Consider the following 20,699-nt stretch of genomic DNA (forward strand, 5'->3'; position numbering starts at 1 on the left):
GTCATCGACGGTGCAGCGAGCGGAGCTCTCGACGCCGTCTTACATCTATATTTATAAGAGTCTTAGAACATTAAGGCTTTGGCCGCGGCTATTATGAATGTACAATGAAGCGTCGCGACTCCGCCTCGGGATAATTAAAAAGGGAGCCAATTCGAGAATTCGGCTTCTCCTGCCAGGAAGCTTCCTTTACGTTCCGCCTAATCTGCTTTAGACTGGCCTTAAATGCTCTAAGAAGGCTTCCGCGGAGACCATTCCTTAGCCAAATTTTGCCTTTTCACGGAGATCCCTATCAGGGACTCGTTCTCTGTTACCTTTGATTACAGGTTTCAACCGTCGCTCTTTTATACTTATCGGTAGTCGTTTGACGAAACTCTTATACCATTTACACAATTAATTAATACATACCATTATATACGACCCACGAATTTTTAGAAAACTGTACATGTATATTGCATCAGCATTATAAGTTATAAAAAATGGTACAAAGCCATCTACCTATCTTAAGTACCGTAATACAGTGGGATTTGCCAGTGGACCTGACAAATCTAACATACTTAGCTTCATTATCTTCCCAAAATCCTCAAACAGAATGTTAACTATACAAAATTGAATTCCTCGTTCACAAAAAAATCTCCTGAAACCACGCCGACCTTCCAATTCCCACAGTAACGCTTCCTAAGTCATCGATCTTCGAGAAAGCATCGATAAAATCGATCTCCCTTGTTTACCACCGAACTGTACCGGCCCTGTTGCACAACAGTGCCCGATAAACTTTTCGGATGATCCGTGCCGAAAACGCAGCTTTACCTAGGCTCGCCTAACCCAATAGACATCCGAGAATAAACATTTGAACCGTGATTACCGCGAGAGGACCAGGGGGGACACCCGTCGATGACATCACCTGCCCCTGTTGCGAGCCTGAAAGAGGAGAAAGATAAATCGAAAACGGGATGCAGAGGCGTGGATTTTCGCAGAGGCTAACGTGGGGGCAAGCGCACACAAACGCGCACCGACCGATACAAACCCGAGAGACGTAGCTCCGAGATACGATGGAGCGAGAAGGAGCGAAGGCGAGGGGGATCGGTGTATACCTACACGCATCACGGTATACACCGGAGTTAATGCCACTCACACACCGTTCCCACCTTCGGGGATTATCCTACGGGGATATTTTTGATCGTGCAATAATCCCTAATACGATTTACACAGCTCGTGCTCGCTGGGACGCACATATTATTCGCTGACGCCCATAGCCATTCGCGAGTCCGCACCTTACCGCGACTTACGTGTCTGGAAGGACTTTTACGAACGATACCGTGGCTAATAGCGTCGTGCTATTGTCGATCGAGGCCCCAGAGGAAAGGAATTTGTTAATAACGAGGAATGTTTTTCGTGGGTTTTCGAGCGCCATGGCTGAGCCTATGGATTACGTTACTTCTGATCTAGAAAAGGCCAGGAAGGATTACTCAGACAGGACACGTGTGATTCGCTGTAAATCTGGTGAAAAATTTAATTCTTTCAGAGGCATTGTTAATAATTTAAAAAAAGAAAAATTAGAAATACCTCGCGACTAAATTGATAGAGTCTCGGTGATAGTAGAAAGCATCGGTAACTCTTGCTGGGGATCGAGAGGAGAAATCATCGCGAAAATTGGCAACTCTTGGATCGAAGATCTGCTCGGAGGCATCGATTAAAACATAGCGGCTAATCGTACGAGCAAACGCGAAGAAGCCGAGCGGCACTCAACAGTTGTTAGCCGCTCGGATAAAGATAAGTGTCGACCCTTCTTCTTCTGCGTCTCCTTCGTCTTGTTCCTCTTCTCGGACCGAAGATTAAGCCGGCAGCCGTGGCCGGTGACCCGTGAAGATAACTTGGCCACTATATTCCCAAAGCCGTCGATCGGTTCGTCGTCCATGCGCTCCTCGTAAGCCGCGAGTTTTTTATCAACCCCCTTCGCGCTTCCATCGCCTGGCTTTGGGATTTCCGATGCGCCGTTCGTTGCACTTTCCTTGCCTGCACAACCGATGAATCGCTCGCTAGATAACCGCATTCGTCAACACCGACTTTTCATTTTTTTTTCCTAGTGAAATTAAATCGTTGCCCCCCGTGCAAGTCCTTTGCAACGTGTAGGCAAGTGTTCGTTGGGGATATTCAGAGAGTACTCGTTGCGCGGAGAGCGAATGCTTGGATTCTTTCTTTTTGGAGATATTAATTTCGCAAACAGTAGAAGAAGCAAGTGTTTAATGTATGAATTATTGAAAATTGAGAATATAGTATACCGTTCTCTTTAGATTTTTTTTTCTTGATCGTTTCAGGGGAAAATGTAAATCACAAAGGGGACTAACGATACGAAGACATATATATTCAAAATTTTATTAATTTTATTACAAAGAAGAATTTTTAAATAGCTCCGGCAAATATACCACGAATCATTGAAAATTAACTACGTACGCAGAGTATTGTTTCCAGCCTCGTCGATGATCCGCAGATATAATGAATATTAAGAGTGACAATGATCATGAAAACAAGAGAAATTTTCGTTATTGAATTCGCGATCTTTTGTTCCCTATAAATCCTGCAGCACTGTGAATTGGGATTAGATTAAAACCATCGTTTCGTTACTGGGTTACGGATTATACTTTGCCGGCGCAGTTTATTACGAAGTTACGAGGTAATATATAATACTTCGCAGCGCGTAAATCGCCTCCTTCTATTGAACGTAACCAATAAACAGAAAATGTAAACAGCTACGATAATTTCATCGCGTGCCGATTATCCGTTTCGGGCCACGCAGGTAACTAACCATGTATCCTTTTTTTAATTAAAACAATCTCCCATAACGGTATAATCATTAATCATGTAACAATGAAAAATGTAAGAATTTTGTACCCATAGTTCGTAACATCAGATATAATACAACAATACTGAATATTTTAAAAATGCTATTTTCCTGCAAATTGCAGGAAATTTTATTGCATTTCATTTAACTAATTCAGAATCAAGTACACTCAATTTTATGTCAAGAAAATCAAGATGTAAACGAAAATTATCCAGAAACATCTCTGGTATTTAATTTCTTGAATGTATCAGATTTCCTTAGTACGAATGAACCAACCACGAATTTATTCCCGACATCGCTCAATTTTCGTCAACCTGACTCATCGCTCCTTATTATTTTCCAACGGAGGCAGCGAAAGAAAAAAAAAAAAGAAGAGAGTTCTTAGTATCACGAGATTATCCGAGGTGACCCCGGTACGACTCGCGCTTGTTATAATGGACACTTGAAGTACGGTGTGCGGACGTACCTGGTTTACTTTTTACACGAATGTCCATGATTATTTTGCAACGCACACAGGCTCGCGAACGGGCACGGATAGCGGAGCCTGCACACAGCATCACGGAAGTGCGCTTTTAATCCTTGAGCTAAAAATCAATAGCGTGGCCCCTCGATGGCTAAAACCTCCCCCGGGATAAGCTCGCGCTGGGACCGTAGTTAAATAAATCCTGGATCAAAGGATAAGTCCTACCTCCGCTCTCTTTTTTTTATACACACGCTTTTTCCTCCCTTCCGCGCGCAACTCCCCCCCTCCGACCATTCTGCGCCACGGATTATTTCCAAGATCGTAAATTATGAATCTTAACCAGGTCGACCTAGGGAAATTATTTCCATTCCCCTAGCCCTGTTTCCTCGTTCGTCGTGGCAACGCCAGGCTAAGCAGGAAGATCGAGATTTGTGGCGATCCCCCTATTCGACCAAGTTAAGATCGTGTTCCTACTTCTTTCTCGCTTCCACCGTGTTGCTCGCATCTGCGATTCTTCGACCCTCCACGCAACCCCGCACCCCTTTATATCGCCGTCTTCTTGCCGTTTCCCTCGGTGTCTCTCTCTCTCTCTTTTTTTCTTTCTATTTTTCGTTCGTCGGAAACGCACGAACGACCGTGCGCGCTTCGTTTGTTCGGGCATGTCGTAGGACGAAGCCTTAATCTCAGATTATTTCGTCCTGCTTCGAGGATCGGAGATTAATTCGAGGAAGAGTCGACTTATTTGCGAGCGATGGCTCGCGTTAAAGAGGAGGAAACTCTCTTTGGGGATTTCAATTTTAATTGGGTGATCGATGTAATAGTTTTTGGTGAAGTGTCGTGGCCAAGTTCCAAAGTCTCTCAGAATATTAACCCGATCTTTTAATATTAATTACAGCTGGGAATTATTCGGTACATTTAGCAGAATTACTATTTTTTAGTGTCGTATTGTATTTAAAATATCCGATCGAGCACGTATCTATTTTAGTTAAAACGTCTGACTAGGTACACTTTCGTAGTGTCTCATTCTATTTAGAACGTCTGGCCAGGTCCTGTCTAATTTTACTTAAAATGTCCGAACATGTACTCTACTTATTCTAATATCTTACTGTACTTTTTGTCTACAGACATACCTGTTTTATTCAAAATGTCTGACTAGGTACACTTTCACAGTGCCTCGTTCTACTTAAAATTTAATTCCACCATTCCTAGTATCCTTTGCGATCCGTTTCCTTTTTTAAAATCCTTTGAAGTAGCATGCTACAAATTCGCCAATTTGTCAAAATGTTACGACACAGCAGAACTTGTACCGTTCGTATTTTGTTGCTAAGTAGCCAACACGACGAAAAGGAAGAATACATTGCACGACGTCAGAAAATTGAATAATACAATTTCCTTTCATCCCACGGTGGCTTCCCTCAAAAGGAATTTAAATGTATGAGGGAAAATGAAGCAACGGGTAGCAGGACTCGTCACAGGCTTTCAAGGATAAGCGAATCCTTAAGTCAGCAGGAAACTATAAAAGAAACCGAAAAGCTGCGGACGGCAGGTTGCTGGGATGTCCTGTTTCGGTTGAAATCAAAGGGCTTTCTATACCAGGGTTCTATACGCAGGAGCTGCGATATCGTCCTACGTCGCTGGACGAAGGACGCGGGAGAGCCGCAGGATCACGCTGATCCTAGATTTAGACGGAGTGTAAGGGGTTTTATTATCAGGAGGCTATGAGAGTTACAGAAATCGTCGATCCTATCTCCTATGGTTATTTAGACGATTATCCTTGCTCGATTCTACGCAGGACTTTTTAGGACTCCATTAACCATGTGCGAATTAAATAAATTTTTCGCTTATTTTGCATTCAGTCATTCTTTTATCGTGAAAAATGGGGATGAATGCATCACATTCATCGACGTGGATCATTAAACACAGACCTCACATAATGTAAGAAACGTGGGATTCGTCATTCATTCATACAAATTCCAAAATATACATTATGAAATGCAATACTTTATGAATGTTATATAATACAAAATTAAATAAAAGTCTCAGAATATTCCTCGTTTGTTTCCAAGCAATTCCATCGAGGCATGGTTTCGCGTATTTATCTAGGTTTACCAGGAGCCGCGTCACCAGGACCTGCGCCAACGTCTGAGCAAGGATCTGTACTGGTCCTCGTGTGTTCTGCGACCCTGGCAGCCTCTTCTACGTACATCCCCTCTGAATCACCATCGACTCCATGCACGGACACGCATCCCTACACGAGTCGAAGGTTGCACGCGCCGTTCGTCGTCGCGTTTGTGGTGGATGACGTCGTTCTTGTTGGATTTCCCGCCTTATCGCATGGGAATGTAGGTAAGGCAACCGTGTGACCTCTCTATCCCAGGAGAGTAGGATCATCGGGGAGGATCGGCAAGGAACCACCAGCTTCTGCCAAAGATCCTCGAAAGTCTGAAGGTCATTCACAAGCGACTCATACACTGTGGAGGTCTGCTGGAGGTTTTCCCGCAGGACTCGACGATCATCTTTCTGAAGAAATGGACAGGTAAGATGGTCGACTAAACTTCAGGATAGACCTGCTTGGAAAGACCACTCAATTGAAAGTAGAAGTTGATTTAGATCATTGTGGTTGTGGCAGACTCTTTTAGAACAAAGTAAAGATTGTAAATACATCTGACCTGAGAGATCTAGATTTCAGAAGAGAAATTAAGATGGTAAATTCTCGAGAATATTTAAAGACAGCTTGAGACCGGGCCAAGTGAAACAAATCAATATTGGAAACGTTCCACCAAAAAAATGAGACTTTGCGTAATGATTCGAACTGTCTCCGTTAATCATGGATTAAATAATCCCTTGGATTATGCAATCTTAACGTTTTGCTCGCTAAAGACGCTTCGAGGATTAGTCAGTCCAAGTCTCAAATGACGGGATTATACGTATAATCCGGAGGATTATTTAGAGTGGGATTAGGCGTATGTGGGAAACTAGTATTTCGTTTAATATCGGTGCGTGCTGTCGTGTGTTTCACTAAAGGATACGTAATAAACTCGTTCCCGAGACAAATAAATATTCCAGGGAACCAATAATTATTTCATAAAAGTCACCGAGACAGACACTCCCAGTCACATTTAAAAAACATTCGTGTGCAAGCAATTAGGGGAACGACAAACTCACTGGAGAAATCCAAATATCCGATCAAGTACAGTTTTCACTGTCTTATTCTACTTAAGGTGTTTGGTGAGGTACATAGTGTATTATTCTACTCAAAACATCTAATCAACCACGCCTTTAGCGTCTCATTCCAGTCAAAGTGTTCAACTAGACACGATTATATTTCACTAAGATTGTCTGACCAGGTACGTTCTTTCGGTGTCTTATTCTACTTACAATTTCCATTTGTATCGCCATTCGTACGATCCTTTGCGATTCATCCCGCGAGTGCGAAAAGGACAGAGGAGGAGGACGCGAAAGCGGAATGGCATGCAGAGAAAGGGGGGGAGGGGAGGGGAGGGGGGGGGGGGAGCAGTGTATCGTAAAGCGGCGGACAAAGACAGAACAACGCAGTATCGAAACTGGAGAGAGGGAGAGAGAGATTATAGGGTGCGTAGCGAAGCACGTGCGTAAGGACGACGCGAGCCAGCGATCCTGGTATCCTGGTCGTCAGGGTTCTACAAAAGCCCTTATTTGGGTCACGAGCCATTTCCAGGATACAGGACACGCGTCCTAGGACACCTACCCGTCACTCCTACAACCCCGTCCGCAAAAATAAGGCGGCAGGTATCGAACAAAGGACCTCATTTACATATTTTTCGACCACGCTGGTGTTCGCCGCTCGGACAGCTCGAACGGCGAATTCGCGGGTAAGGACGCGATACTTTCTGGCGTTGCGTGAGCGCCTAATACAGGAGACGTCTAGTAGGCCTACAAATTATTAGACCTGAGATCGATACCGGCACTTGGGAGCGCGCCTGTGCATCCAAAGCGGCTCAATTGGGCCACTTCCGAGTCGAATCGATAACTTTTGTAACTCTACACGGGGATTATTAACGATATTGAAATATGTTGCGGTTTATGTTAAATCAGAGAGTTTGTTCGGGTTCCTAATCGTTTAAAAAATACGAGTCATCGAAGTTCACAGTTTTTATCAGTTTCTACGCAACCCTTGCTGTAGTCACGAATTTTTAATTTCGGAAGTATTGAAGATAGAAACTTCTTCTTTTTTTTTTTTTGGTTTACATTGCCTTAATTGTTAATCCCATAGACTTTGAATTTTTTCGTTGCGTAAACGAAGAGTGCTTGAAATTATTTGGGGCTTGATGTATGTAACTGAATTGACAAATATTTTCGTGTTGTGATCGTGGTGAACGATTGAACGTAGTGGATAATTTTATAATTGAATTTATTGGTCTATGGCGATTAACACTGAGAATTGAGCATCTAATAAAATATCTCCAGCTGAGACCTGAATACTACCTTCGTCGATGTTTGTCAATCGGGTAGCCCAAGGTATTCCAGGAGTTTGGGAAGGGAAAAAAAGGGTAGGGAATGACCCTTGAGCATTAGGATCGCAGAACAAGGGTCGCAGGACGACCCGCGTTCCAAGACGACAGTAGATGTGGAAATTCGCGAGGATCAGACATTCGCGCGACTAGCGAGACCTACTTTTGCCTCTCCTGCGAGCCTGATGTCCGTGTCCGCTCCTTATCCCAATTCTCCCATTGAAGATTACCAGAATCCCCGTAAAATCCATCGACGGACAGGGTCGTTTCGCCATTTCCTAGGGAACCCTGCCTGCCACCCGTTCAAACACGAAACCTTAAATCCCCACCCCTCTAACCATTTGTCAATTTTTGCAGACGTCGGATGCAACAGGCTGGGGAAACGATCCTGCGAGGATACGCGCCAAGAAGGACCACCACGTGACCGTATCCTGGAGCGTGTTCTGCGATCCTGACACGAGAAACGCGCCGCAACAATTTGTCGACAAGTTTCCGGAACACGGGCAAACTTCGAATAAAATATTTCAACGGAGTGCGAGTATGTTTCCTCGAAAATCGATAAGCATCGTGGAGTCGGGTAAAATGATCCTGATTAGGTCCAAATCGTACGTTTCGATATGTATCATTTTCTGGTGAAATACGTTTCTGATGATATATTCAGAATTATGTGTAGTAACGTTGTAATTGAATTATTATGCATAATTTTGTAATTGAAATTATTATGTGTTATCTAGTATTGTCCAGAATTTTACGAACACATTTCTTGTATCATTGCTCGGTTTATTTTACTTAATTTAATGAATATTACACCGCATTGTACAGACACATTTTTTTATATCATTTTAGGTATTTCATTCGGAGCTTGATCAGACCGTTTCGATTAAGTCCGAGAGATTTTCTAAAGCACATTCGTTCTTTGTTTCAAATGGCACAAATAGAAATTGTCGTTTAATCTTTCCAAGGTCGGTCAACTTTTTACGCGTCGTTTATTACTATGTATTTAAGATTACGCATTTCGATGATAAATCCGTGGATCGCGCGGATTTATCATCGTGGCACGACTGCGAGGTTTTAGACTCTCTAATCCCGAGATTCGTTTCAGGGACAAAATGGCGGGATTATACAAACCCCAGATCATTTAATCCAGGATTAAGATTATGGTCACAGACTGGAGGGTCCTCGAGAACGTATTCTCGTATTTTTCTTCAGCGAGGAGAGAAACGTCGGTGATAAAATCCATATGGGGACTCCGTGAGTTAATGCACCGAGGGAGATTGTTCCGCGCGTGGAATAAGGTTTTATAAATATTTTAGTTCCACCAATTAAGTTCCAAATCACATTTTCTGCATCTTTAATTATTTTTCACATACTATGTACATGATTTGTTCAACAAATTTCACTTCTGCTAGTTTGGTTAGAGTCGTTATGGATCGGTTACGAAGGCTCCAGGTGTCAAGGAATGTTAGGAAGATTCATTTTGGTTCATTGCTGGTGAGAAGTTAGATGGCGCGTCTGATTACTAATGGGATAATCTCCTTGATGGCAGTATAGAATCCTACATTAGTATACTGCAGTGTTGAATTAGTATTTAGAACACAGAATGCAGTATTCTGTATAGCACTGTTAGTATTACAATATTCCATAATATAGTTCAACATAATTCTACAATAATTCTAAAATACAGCACACGATATATTTGTATCGTACAGTATAAATTATAATATACAATTCTGTAGCATAATCAAGGAGATTGTACCGTTACCAATCAGACACGCTAGCCGTCTTCTCACCTCCTCAAAGTACAAATTCCCCAAGCACGTAAACCTGACGCTTCCAAAGCAAATAAGAAAACAATAACCACAAATCAAACGCCACAATTAGCTACCGTAATATAGACATCGTTGACGGTTCAGTTCCGGTTGTCAATTCACTTTCCATCCAAGTCACAGATGCAGGGAGTCCATCAGTCATCAATCGCTTTTCTCTTACGTCACAAAGAGCAGACACGAGTGCCTCGGCGACCCCCAGCACCAAGTACCTTTCCTCCCGGGGGTCATTTTTGCCGCTGCTATCCCGGACACAAATCCTCCCCTAGAGATACGACCCAGTCGCTTCCCCAGAGCAGGTAAACAAACAGAAACCACAAAACAAACTCGCCGATCGTCGGCCACGGCGTCGAGCACCGGAATTGCGTCGCGACTCTTTCGCGCCGTCCAATATTTCCCTTGAAACCGACGCTCGGCGTACATCCCCGTAGCGCGCCTCTAGCACGCACACAAAGAGGATATCTTTCGAATCGTTCGTAAAATTCCCGCCGTATCAGGGCGGGATGTAAAGCTTCCTGGGGGATGAGCCGCTTAGCCTCTAAACCTTGTGTGCTCTGCCATAGTCCTTCTCCCCTCTCAGCCGCCACCCTTGATCCACCCCCACCATCACGGGGTTCTCTGCGCCACCCTTTTGTACGAACGGACCATCATCCGCGAGCTCGGTACGTGTGCGTTGCTACGTGTGCACGCATACGCGATCCCGACCAACGTATATACCACCCCTACACGGGGATTATCCAGGTTCTATATTCGTGGGGATTATCTTCGGCCGTTGCATCGATGTATGCTCCACGCCGGGACGGCTTTGTGTGCGTGTAGCCAAATCCTTTGGCGCCGCGGCCTGGTTCTCCACCCCGTGTCCTGACGCGCGGGCATACCGGCTCGTTCCTGTGCGCGCGAGTGCGATACGCGGCCACGTACAGTTACCTACGTTAATATTCGTACACCACCGGTACTCTCGTGTTGCTTTATTTTTAGGAACACTACTCGCAGGATCACTTTTTTCCTGTTATTGGGGATCGGGCTTGGCAAGATTTGCTGTCTATATAAGTTTGCCTCTTTGCTTCTTCGGAGTTTCGTGCTTACTGTGTCTGTAAATATGACGAAACGAGATATTATGCGTGGTAGGACCTTTATAATTGCACGAGTATTCGCCAAGGTAAAATTTAATTTTTTATTATTGAACACAGAAGTGGGTATCGCTACCGCTACAAATTTGCTTGATTATTTTTAAACATGCTATGTGTGCATGTATGATAGCACCACTATCACTGCAGGACCATCTAGAGCATTAACAAGTCCAAGTGTGAAAGTCATTCTCCATTGTTCCACCCTCAACCCTGTAACTTTAACACCCGTACATATTCCATTCTGAAAATCTAATACAACATTTTCTGTATCTTTCGAGAAACGTGTATCTTACGAGAAATGGACCTCCAAAAAAAAAACGTCACGAAAGCAATTTTTGTGGATCATCGAAGCTTGTACCTATCCTTCGGGAGAATTAGTTCCGAAAATTCGGCGAATTTTTTCAGCAAGCCTAAATGGGTTGAAGCGAGTAACTGTACACTCCAGTCACTCGGTTTGACCGGACTCTGTTGCTCGTTGGCGTCGAATGTACTGGTAACTCGCTCTGCGCGAGGATACAGCGTCGCTCCGCTTGTGCGCGTCCGTGATTCGGTACGCTTGTATACGTACACAGTCGAACCTGGGATTAATCCGGGATTATTGGTCGAGTGTGCGCCGCCCGCCGTCTAAATCGGAAATCCAACGCACACAACTCAGCTAATCCTAACCCCCGGACCTCTCCACGCCGCGCATCTCGCTCTCGGGCGCTACCCGTGTTCCATTCTTGGCGTATCTTGTGTGTTCGACGACATTCGGCGTGCACCGTTCGCCCCTGAATCCGCCACGGGGACGGGCGGATTCCTCGTTCGTTTTCCACGGATAAGTATACTCGGTGGAACGAAAAATTGCCGCGCCATTCGACGTTCGAAACGTATTCGAGGAGATTCGACAGCGCGGCGCCGCGAACAAACTGGAAACCGACGTGTACGGGTATTTAATTGCGAGGTTGGGAACGGGCTTACGTTAAGGATGCGAGCGAAATTAATAATGCATACGAACCGAACATGTAGGTGAATATTTGTGTCGAAATTGTTGATGGTTTCGGTTTATTGATGTCTCGACCGATCGAATTAAGTCATTTACGAAAATTAGAAATACGAAGTTCAAGGATAATTGTATTATTATACTGCTCGTAACCGAGAAGACTGCGTCTAGCAACTTTTCATATTTATATCCAACCCGATAAAATTTAAGCTCGAGGTGCTCTCAAACGAACCCCGGCGATAAACTTGTCCCAGGTTATCCTAGAAATAAATAAATCTCTGTATGTGTTTATTCTATAGTAGCAATTATATCGAACTTCCTACCCCCATCCGATTTACTGGGTTAACGACACGCCCCGCTAATAAAGCGCTTTATCGTTCAGATAAACCGTTGAAAGTTTCCGGAAATTTTCGAGCGATTTCAACGGAATTTGATGAATACAGATCTCGCGAAAACGGAACGCAATTTCGGATAAATAATTTAATCGCAGATATGCTCCTTTTCAGACGCGGATTGGCATCTCTAAAGATCTATTAACAGCCACGGTAATCCTGCAAGCGTATTTATTCGCGTCATATTTTAATTATTAAAATAACAATTTAATGGATGCGTCCCCCTCCCCTCCCCCGGGGGAGGGGGAGGGGTGGAGGGCAAATGTATCAACTCAGTGCAATCGTTGATGGAATTAATTTGTAACACTTATGAAAATTTTGCACGATGATCTCACGTAGAGTTAAGAATCCTGATTATTACTATTTTTTTTTTTTTAAGGATCGTTTCGAAAAGCCTCGGCACTGCGAGTGTAAACAACCGAGCGTTAAACGAACCGTCTCGCGTTCTTAATGATACCGATGACATCACGAGTCTACGCGTGCAGTGCGCATTTACCGAGTCGTAAGTGTTTTCTAAGTGGATGTTGAAGTTCCGCTGTGTTCCGAGTTAAAGATAAATGATGCTCGTTGCGATGATTCCCGAAGATACTTCATAATTTATCTCCTGGCTCGTGCGCTCCGTGTAACCGTACAATGTAAAACTTCGATGATGAACGTCGAATGAATGCGAGGAATTAGCATCCGTGGAATCAGCATCCTTTCTAAGGAAAGGGTCCTTCAGAATTTGTGAGTATCTTATTATTATCGCGTCGTTTATGTTTAGTATTTCAGTGCGATTTTGTCCCTCGAGGGAGCTTCAAGTACTGCATAAAATAGTAATAGCAGTCGACCTTTTAAGAAATCTTATTGGCCGAGTATCGCGTAAGATATTAATCGTTTCGTCACAGTGAGCCGAACAGCAGCGGCTAAACAGTAATGCGTCGTTAGGGACCCTCGAGCGAAGCGATTCGGAACCGACGAACGCCAAACAAAAGCGTGAAGGATCAAAAGTTCGGTTTCCAGTCCCGCAGCGATCTGAATGGAGTCGTGGAAAGGGTTAAACGTCGTAACGAGTTCACTCGTGTGCTGGCAAGACGGCGTTCCACGTGTTCGCGGATCGCCTGGCCACATAGCCAGGGATTCGAGTTTAATCCGGATTAGTTCGTAAGGGTCACAATATCCTCCCCTCTTCGTGCTCCGCTCCCTTACGTGCACGCACACCGATGCATTAGGCCGTCGTACAGGTATGTCACAAGCACACGCGCACGCACCCCATTACCCTAAGTCGCAATTGTCGTACTTCCAAGGAGAGGGGGACATTTCCAAATTCCCTCCTTGTCTGCTTCGAGTGGTCACGAACGCTTTCAAAAATCGATTCCCGATTTTCGTAAATTTTTTTTTTTTTTTTTTTTTTGAAAGAAGTCATCTAAATTTAGAAGTCTCGTGAAAAAGGTTTCGTAATCTTCGCAAAACTGATTCAAGATCTTACCGACTTAATCTTAATCTCGGTTTATGATTCGACATGCTCGAAACGTTATCGTCGCATCAATAAAAAGCTTTATCTCGATTTAACGTTAACCAACGATCGTTCAGTGAATTATATTGACCGGGTGGTAGTGTAATTGAATATTCTAATTGTCCAGTTTTATATCTAATAGGAATGAACTACCTATAGGTTACGATTATAAGTTACAATTACCTACAATAATTGAATCTAAATTGGAATTTATTTTACCCTGCAATTATTGTAATGTCAAATTTGCTTCGAAAATTTTATTATATTGGCGCGTACCATGAGCATTTTGTAGTCTAGTCATTATCAAATATATTCAGTATAAAATATAGTCGTTGTAAAATCTGTTTCGAATGGGGATCCCTCGAATCGTTTTTCTCGTCGATTATAAAATTTCGCGGAATTCGGTGGGGGAGGGGGGGGATTTAAAAAATCGAAGACGACAGGGACGGTCGAGATAAGGAACGAGTGGGAGGGTGAAAAGAGGAGCCTCGAGCTCAAGGCCGAGGATTAGCCCTGACGGCTGAAGATTTAAGGAGAATCCTTCGGAATCCGTAGATTTAGGAAGTGCGTGCCTCCGTCTCTTCTCGCCCTCTCGCCTTCCTTTTCCCTTCGCCATTCGAAATTCGAGAGGCAAATATGTACTTTTGCTCCCTGCATTCCGAAGTTCGTCGCTCTCTTACCCTAAGTCACGATCCTGGGAACTCTGCTGGCCCAGTGGGAAGTTGTTCGATTCGAATCGTTTAAATATTTTCAACGCGCCCTGCTCCATCAATTTTTATTATATCAGATCGAGTTAATGTACGAATTTACACTTCCGTTATAATAATCAACAAAATCTCACTTCACACACACACCTGTGATATTCAATTATAAGTAAACTTCAAACGAAAAGCTGTTTTAAATTTTATACCGATTCTTTTTATTAGGTAATTCTTTGAAGATAATTTTCATTAGATTCCCAATGGCACCGATTATACGATACAGGGTTAATTATGTCTATGCTAGCCATAGTTTCCTCACAAAAAAAAAATATATGCGGCATTACTCGAACGTGATCGATACGTCTCGAAATCTCACGCTCGTAGCCCGGTTTTCATTCGTCCTGGCAAACGGACGCGTGCAAATTGTTTCCACCGCATTATCGAGGATCAAGGAAATTCCGCCGATAGTCCATCTCGTTTACGAGCTTTAACGACCCCTCCGTGCGGCCTCCATCGTCTGCAACTCCGCACACACGGATTCTATCCAGCCCGCGACGGAAACTCGTGTTACGTACACGGGAATCCAAGCCGATGGCTCGTGCGTTACGACCGTTAACGGTTCCGCTTTTCTCCAAACACTATTAGCAGATTATTTTTTATCGTTCATTATACGCACACGCAGTTAATTGGATGATTACGCGGACCGTTAGAGCAAAGTGGAGGAACGAGGTATTTATAAACCGAGACATCCATCACTTTCCTGTGCGAAGATGGGGAGGAAATTAATTTGTAATATTCACTGCAATATCGTACATGGAGTAAGAATTATATACAGTGGGGAGTAAGTAATGTCTTCCTCTTATATTGACGGTAGATTCTTTGAGGATAGTCGGAACCAGAAACTCACCAGTCCCGCTCAGTTTTCTCAAGACCCATTTACTACCATTAAATCAAAAAATATCGTTCGCTTAGAAGAGCGAAATAAAATTCACAGCGTCTAAGCACAGAAACGAAGGGGATTGAAGTCAAAGCAGGCAATCGGCTGGAATCGGTATTGCGAAACGGGCCAGCATGACGTATTCGGTAGGTCAATTTCGGCTCCGTTGCCAGTATTGATAATCTTGATTCAGGTTCACGGAGCAAACACGTTAAAGTTGTTTTCGCACGGCCCAGGACCGTAAGGGTGACTATATTCGCTCGACGCCCAAGATTTACGGCCGAGGGAACAACGCGTGAGCGATTCGCCGAGATTCGGGATAATGGGGCGTGTACTGTTCTCGTGGAAAATGCAGGTGAGAGGGAAAAATAGCGTAAGAAAGAAGGGGTTCGTCGGAACGCCGGAAGAGGTCCTGGAGAAACGATTTGTTTAAACGAAGGGGCGCTAATGCGCGCGTCTTTTGACACGGGGGCACTTGTTGCGCCCTGGTAGTAAAAGAACAATAATTCGAGCCATGAATTTTATTGAACCCATTATTTTTAAGAAGATAAGGTTCCTTTGTTTACAGATAATCTTACAACTCCAAATGATATAAACTAAACAATTCCATTTCTATTCACCCTTCACTTTACGGTACTTTACAGTACTTTATGGTAATAAGAAACTCCACAATATATACAGAAACTATCTGGACACCCCGTACGCAATACGCTCGGCCTCAAAGAACGTCGAAAGCGTCCATAGAAATTTGTTTCATTACGCGCAGTCAGTTTCATCGTTTAATTTCTTTTCCAGTTTCGAGCTGACCGTTGTCCGAACAGCATGGCGGAACGATTCCCTCAGTCTCCGGTTCGTTCCGGCAATTTAATATTCATCCAGACGCAGAACATGAAAAATAAAGTAAAGACTCACCTGTGCTGGAGGCGGACTTGCTGAGATCGAAACCTTCCTGCTTGGGGCTGGTGTTCGCTTCTTGTTTCGGATGCTGGCCGTGCGCGGAAAATGGCGTGTGGGGGGCACTGAGAGGTGTCTGCGATTGGTGAGGATGCGCCGACGGATGCTGAACTGTGTTCTGCGGCTGGGACTGTTGGGACTGGTGCGACTGGGGGCTCCTCGGTAACGAGGACACGCTGCTGGGCCTCGAGGGTGGCGAGGCCTTGTGCGTCAATGCCAAAGCTTGGCTCTGCAACAAGTCCCAAAATTCTCTGTAGGTTCCTGCATTTTTCCATGACAAAATTCACGTGGGTTGGTCAAGTATTCATCCCACAAAACGGGAAAATTTTGTCGACGATTGGTACAACATAAGGTAAAGAAAAATGATAAAAAAAGATGTATGTTCTGATTTTAGTGAGGCCTTCCTTTGGTATTGTCAATCATTTTTATGAAAACAACGCTTTGATCGCTACACTTCATAAATATTCTATGGAAATTATTATAATTCGCGTGAAAAGCAATCGAAAAATCCTTTACCACATTGCAATCTGATGCTTCGTGGGATAGACATGAACGATTAAAGTTTCTTGGCGTGCCAGTCGATGCTATTTGCATCTCAGTCAGCTGATCACGCGTCCACGCATGCGGGTTTTCTCGGGAGAAACACGTGATCGTAAGTTTATGAGCATAGAATCTCGATAACGAAGCATCGGACCGTAAAATAGTAAAGAACATACATACTTGGGCAAAAATACTTGGCAATATATTTAACGGAAAGTGATCTTCTTCTAAGTTTCTTGTCTAAAATTTTGTACAAAATTTCATAATTTTTCATTTTTTTTGAGAGAGAGTTAATACATTAATTCTACTAGTCCAAATTAATAATTCCCTTGTGGTTTTTATATCAGGACGTTAGGGGGATTAAAATGACGTGAACCACGAAGGCACTTTTTTACAAATGCAAAGCGGCTTAAATTTTTATAAGTATTACGCAATTTTTGTACGAAAAGAATGCACGTATATTAGTAAATTATTCATAAATAACTAATGTATCAAATGACTTTTGTTTGTAAAATTTTAGAGGTGCTCTATTCTTATAATTTGTGTATAATTATTGTCTACTCATTATTAGAAAAGGGCAATCATTATTAGAAGGGCTGTACCATTGTAATGATGGTACAGTGTTATAAATAATTTTTGTTATTACTAAAACCGGGATGAAACGGAACCTGAACAGGTACTGCATAATTTTTGATGCAGGTAACAAAAAATAAGAAAGCCAGCATATGAATAATAGAATCGCATACGTCCCGCTACCGAATGCAAAGTATGTCAAGGATTTTCAGTGCAGATTAAGGACAACCCTGGATTTGTATTATTCCTGCAGAGATAACCACGGACGCGCAATTTTACGTGTCTTACAAATGAGTAGTAAAACAAGAATAAAAATTATCGCCCTTTGCGTTTGGCACTCTCGATGCGGGTTGACATTTTATTTTAGAGACGTTCTCAACGTTAGAATTTTTCTATTTAAATTTAGCTAAATTCTAAAAATTCAGAAAATATCTATCGTATATTTTTTAGTACGTAAAGCACGGTTTCCAAGGTGTTCGTGGCATGAATACCATTGGCATAGTCGAATCCACGACGATTCGGTCGGTATCGAACGAGTCGGATGATCTAAGCGTCGTCGCCGATGAAATCTGAACACGTGCTCAATTCCGACAGCGGCCTGCTAAGGCATAAGCGCGGACTTAGATTTATGTATGAGTGAACTGAACTTAACACTAACGGCTAAGCCGTTCACGGTGTTAACGAGGGTCAAGTGGGCCCAGAATGCGACAATCCTACACTACACGACCAAAGTGCGAAATGCACCGCGCCGGTTTTCGTCGTCTGGAAACTGGATCGTCGATGACGCTTCCGTGGAACTGGCCGACCAAACCGAACGGGGAAATCGTTTAACCCTCCACGCAGACTAGTCGCGACTTCGTCGCGCCATTACGCATGCTTTTCCGGAATTTATAAAGGGAGCTACGCCGAATCGCTCCGAAACGGGGTCTTCTTTAAGAATTAATTTAAAAAAAAAACCCAAGTACCATATTCTTGTAAAGCACACAAGAATATTTTATGGAATGATAAAAGAGTAAAATTCTCGTGTGCACGCTAAAGATTTTCGCATTACTTCAAGTATTTTAATCGATGATATATATCGATTGATTAAACAACGACGGATCATAAAGCACTCGTAAATGTAGACCGTAATATTTTGCTACTTCATTACAAATAGAGTTTTGCTTTTTGTAGATTATCAGATCCAGCTGTAGATAAGATTACACGGAGTCATCGAAAATCTAGGATCTGATAAAAATTTTAAGTCAACACATTTTAATCGTATAATTTGCGAAGAGTTCGTGTGTACTCCCCCGAACCGAGTCGACCAAATTCGTTGATTCATTGTACAGGATACATTTGAAAATTTAATATTCATTTCAGGCCACATAAAATAGACTAATTTTAGAGATGTTGGGAAATTAAATGATACTTTTCGACTGCAAACGCTTATTCGCAGACTTGAAAAAATGATTAGTAAGAAAGAAAATGTAATTTTGAATAGGACATAGAATCACAAAAAATTGTTAAACGTTTGGAAAAATTCTTGGTCCATTCCTGTTAATGTCGTAGCGTTTCCTTCGCTTCTCAATTTATGAATTAGGTAAAACATCGACTATCTAAATCGTTTTTAACAGCAAATTCGATTAATCGAACACAGTCATCTGACGAAGAAAACCTTAGAAATTACCACGCTAGATAGCATCTTATCGCAGTAGAGACGCGAAATAATAATTTGGTCAGATACCGGTGAAAGAACTAATAACGGAAAAATGGTTAGTTAATGAACACTTAAAAATGTGATTACACACTTTGCCACATGTCGTTCCTTCCCTCAATAATTTTCAGGGATTTCTCAGACCCTGTTATATTGAACATTAATGAACCTTCGATATTAATATATATGATTTGTTACATCTCACATGAAAGTACTCGTATCCATATAACAATTATTTAACCGTACGAACTGTAGTAAATTGCAAAAAGCACATTACACAGTGTTCTCCAAAAAGGACTCCAGGATTTCGTTTTTCAATAAAACACAAATTCTATAAAATATATCAAATATTTTCCCTAACAGTTTCGTTACTAAAAAAAAAAACAATATCCTAAAGCCCACTATTACAAAATTTACGATTACCTATCTAAACAATCTATACGAACAATACAACTCGCCAGTTAAACGTAGAAATAAATTCGTCGTCCAGTTTCTTTCCAACCATTAAAATTCACCATGGAGATGATAAATCAGGAGCAGATTCGCGGGCGAAATATTCGATGGTCGTCGATCGACACTGAGAGGACGGAGCTCTCTCGGGTCGGTGATTTTTTCACTGGTCCGGACTGTACCGGGGTACCAGCTACTGTTTCGGGAGCTGCTTCAAGGTATGCACTCGCAAAAAACACGTCAGACTGCCGAAGACCCGGGCTCTCCGCGAGCGAGACGACCAACGACGAAGAAAGAGACGCGAAGAGGGGTACGAGGACGTGGAAGAGGAGATCCTGACGAGGACAACCCACCGGCGGCGGCGGGATGGAGAAGGATCGTCGTCGGGGCTGACACGGGCGTATAAAGAAGCGGCCGATGGGAGAAGGAAGCCGTGGCCCTAAGGTAAGCGTGAATTGGAAGAGGACGTGACGGGTCCTTGGCTCGGTTCCATGCGAGGAATGAGGATGAACGCGAGCCTGTAAGCAGGAACGCATAAGAAGGGGCAACAGGTGGATGGGGTTAGCGGCTTATCCGGCTAACGCCCCAAGTGATATCGCGGTAACTTCGACGCGATGCGAAAGGGGATGCACCGCGCTGCCAGGAAACCTGCGCTCGCGTTACTTGCTCTTTTTCGAGCGATTTTAGAGGCGGCTGAAACTGTAGCTCCGGCCACTGGGATTTAATTTATTATTATTGCTGAGTATATTGGCAGGCGTTCGTTACGAAGGGTATCTACGTATTTGTCGGCTGCGAATGTATTTGGAAACGATTGGCAACTCGAATAATAAGGATGAACTTTTATTGGAGTATTCGAATACCTGTACGATATTTAAACTCTACTCGTTTTATTTATGTATCTATAAAATATTCGAGTACGTAAATATCCACAAATATATATTCCCAAAAATATGCGAGTTAACACCCATACAGACAAACACAAAATGATCCCGAATAACGCGTTCGAAAATGTTTTCATTTCCCTCGAGGAAAACAATTTCTAAACCGCCGTACACGCGTACCGATCGCACCGACGCGAGGAAAGTCTAATAAAAAATGGAAAAAGATCTGCGAGTTCCCTTATGCAAAACGCAACATCGCCACAAAATTAATGCCAGCATCGTAAACAGCGGTTCGACATCGTTTATCGACGGATCAGCTTATCTACCGGGTGGAACAGAGATACGCGTCC

The 20,699-nt window shown here is 43.1% G+C and overlaps 1 protein-coding gene across 2 annotated transcripts in view; it reads right to left on the reverse strand.

Annotated features, from left to right (window-relative positions):
- Window positions 1-20,699, reverse strand: part of LOC128876842 (homeobox protein dve-1) — a 46,182-nt gene that overhangs the window by 18,203 nt on the left and 7,280 nt on the right. For both annotated transcript variants that reach the window (XM_054123561.1, XM_054123562.1), the window contains exon 2: window positions 16,168-16,438. In XM_054123561.1, coding sequence (XP_053979536.1) covers window positions 16,168-16,438 — 271 coding nt within the window. The remainder of the gene's footprint in view (window positions 1-16,167; window positions 16,439-20,699) is intronic.

The sequence above is a fragment of the Hylaeus volcanicus genome, chromosome 5, assembly GCF_026283585.1.
Source record: "Hylaeus volcanicus isolate JK05 chromosome 5, UHH_iyHylVolc1.0_haploid, whole genome shotgun sequence".
In the NCBI taxonomy this organism is placed as follows: domain Eukaryota; kingdom Metazoa; phylum Arthropoda; class Insecta; order Hymenoptera; family Colletidae; genus Hylaeus; species Hylaeus volcanicus.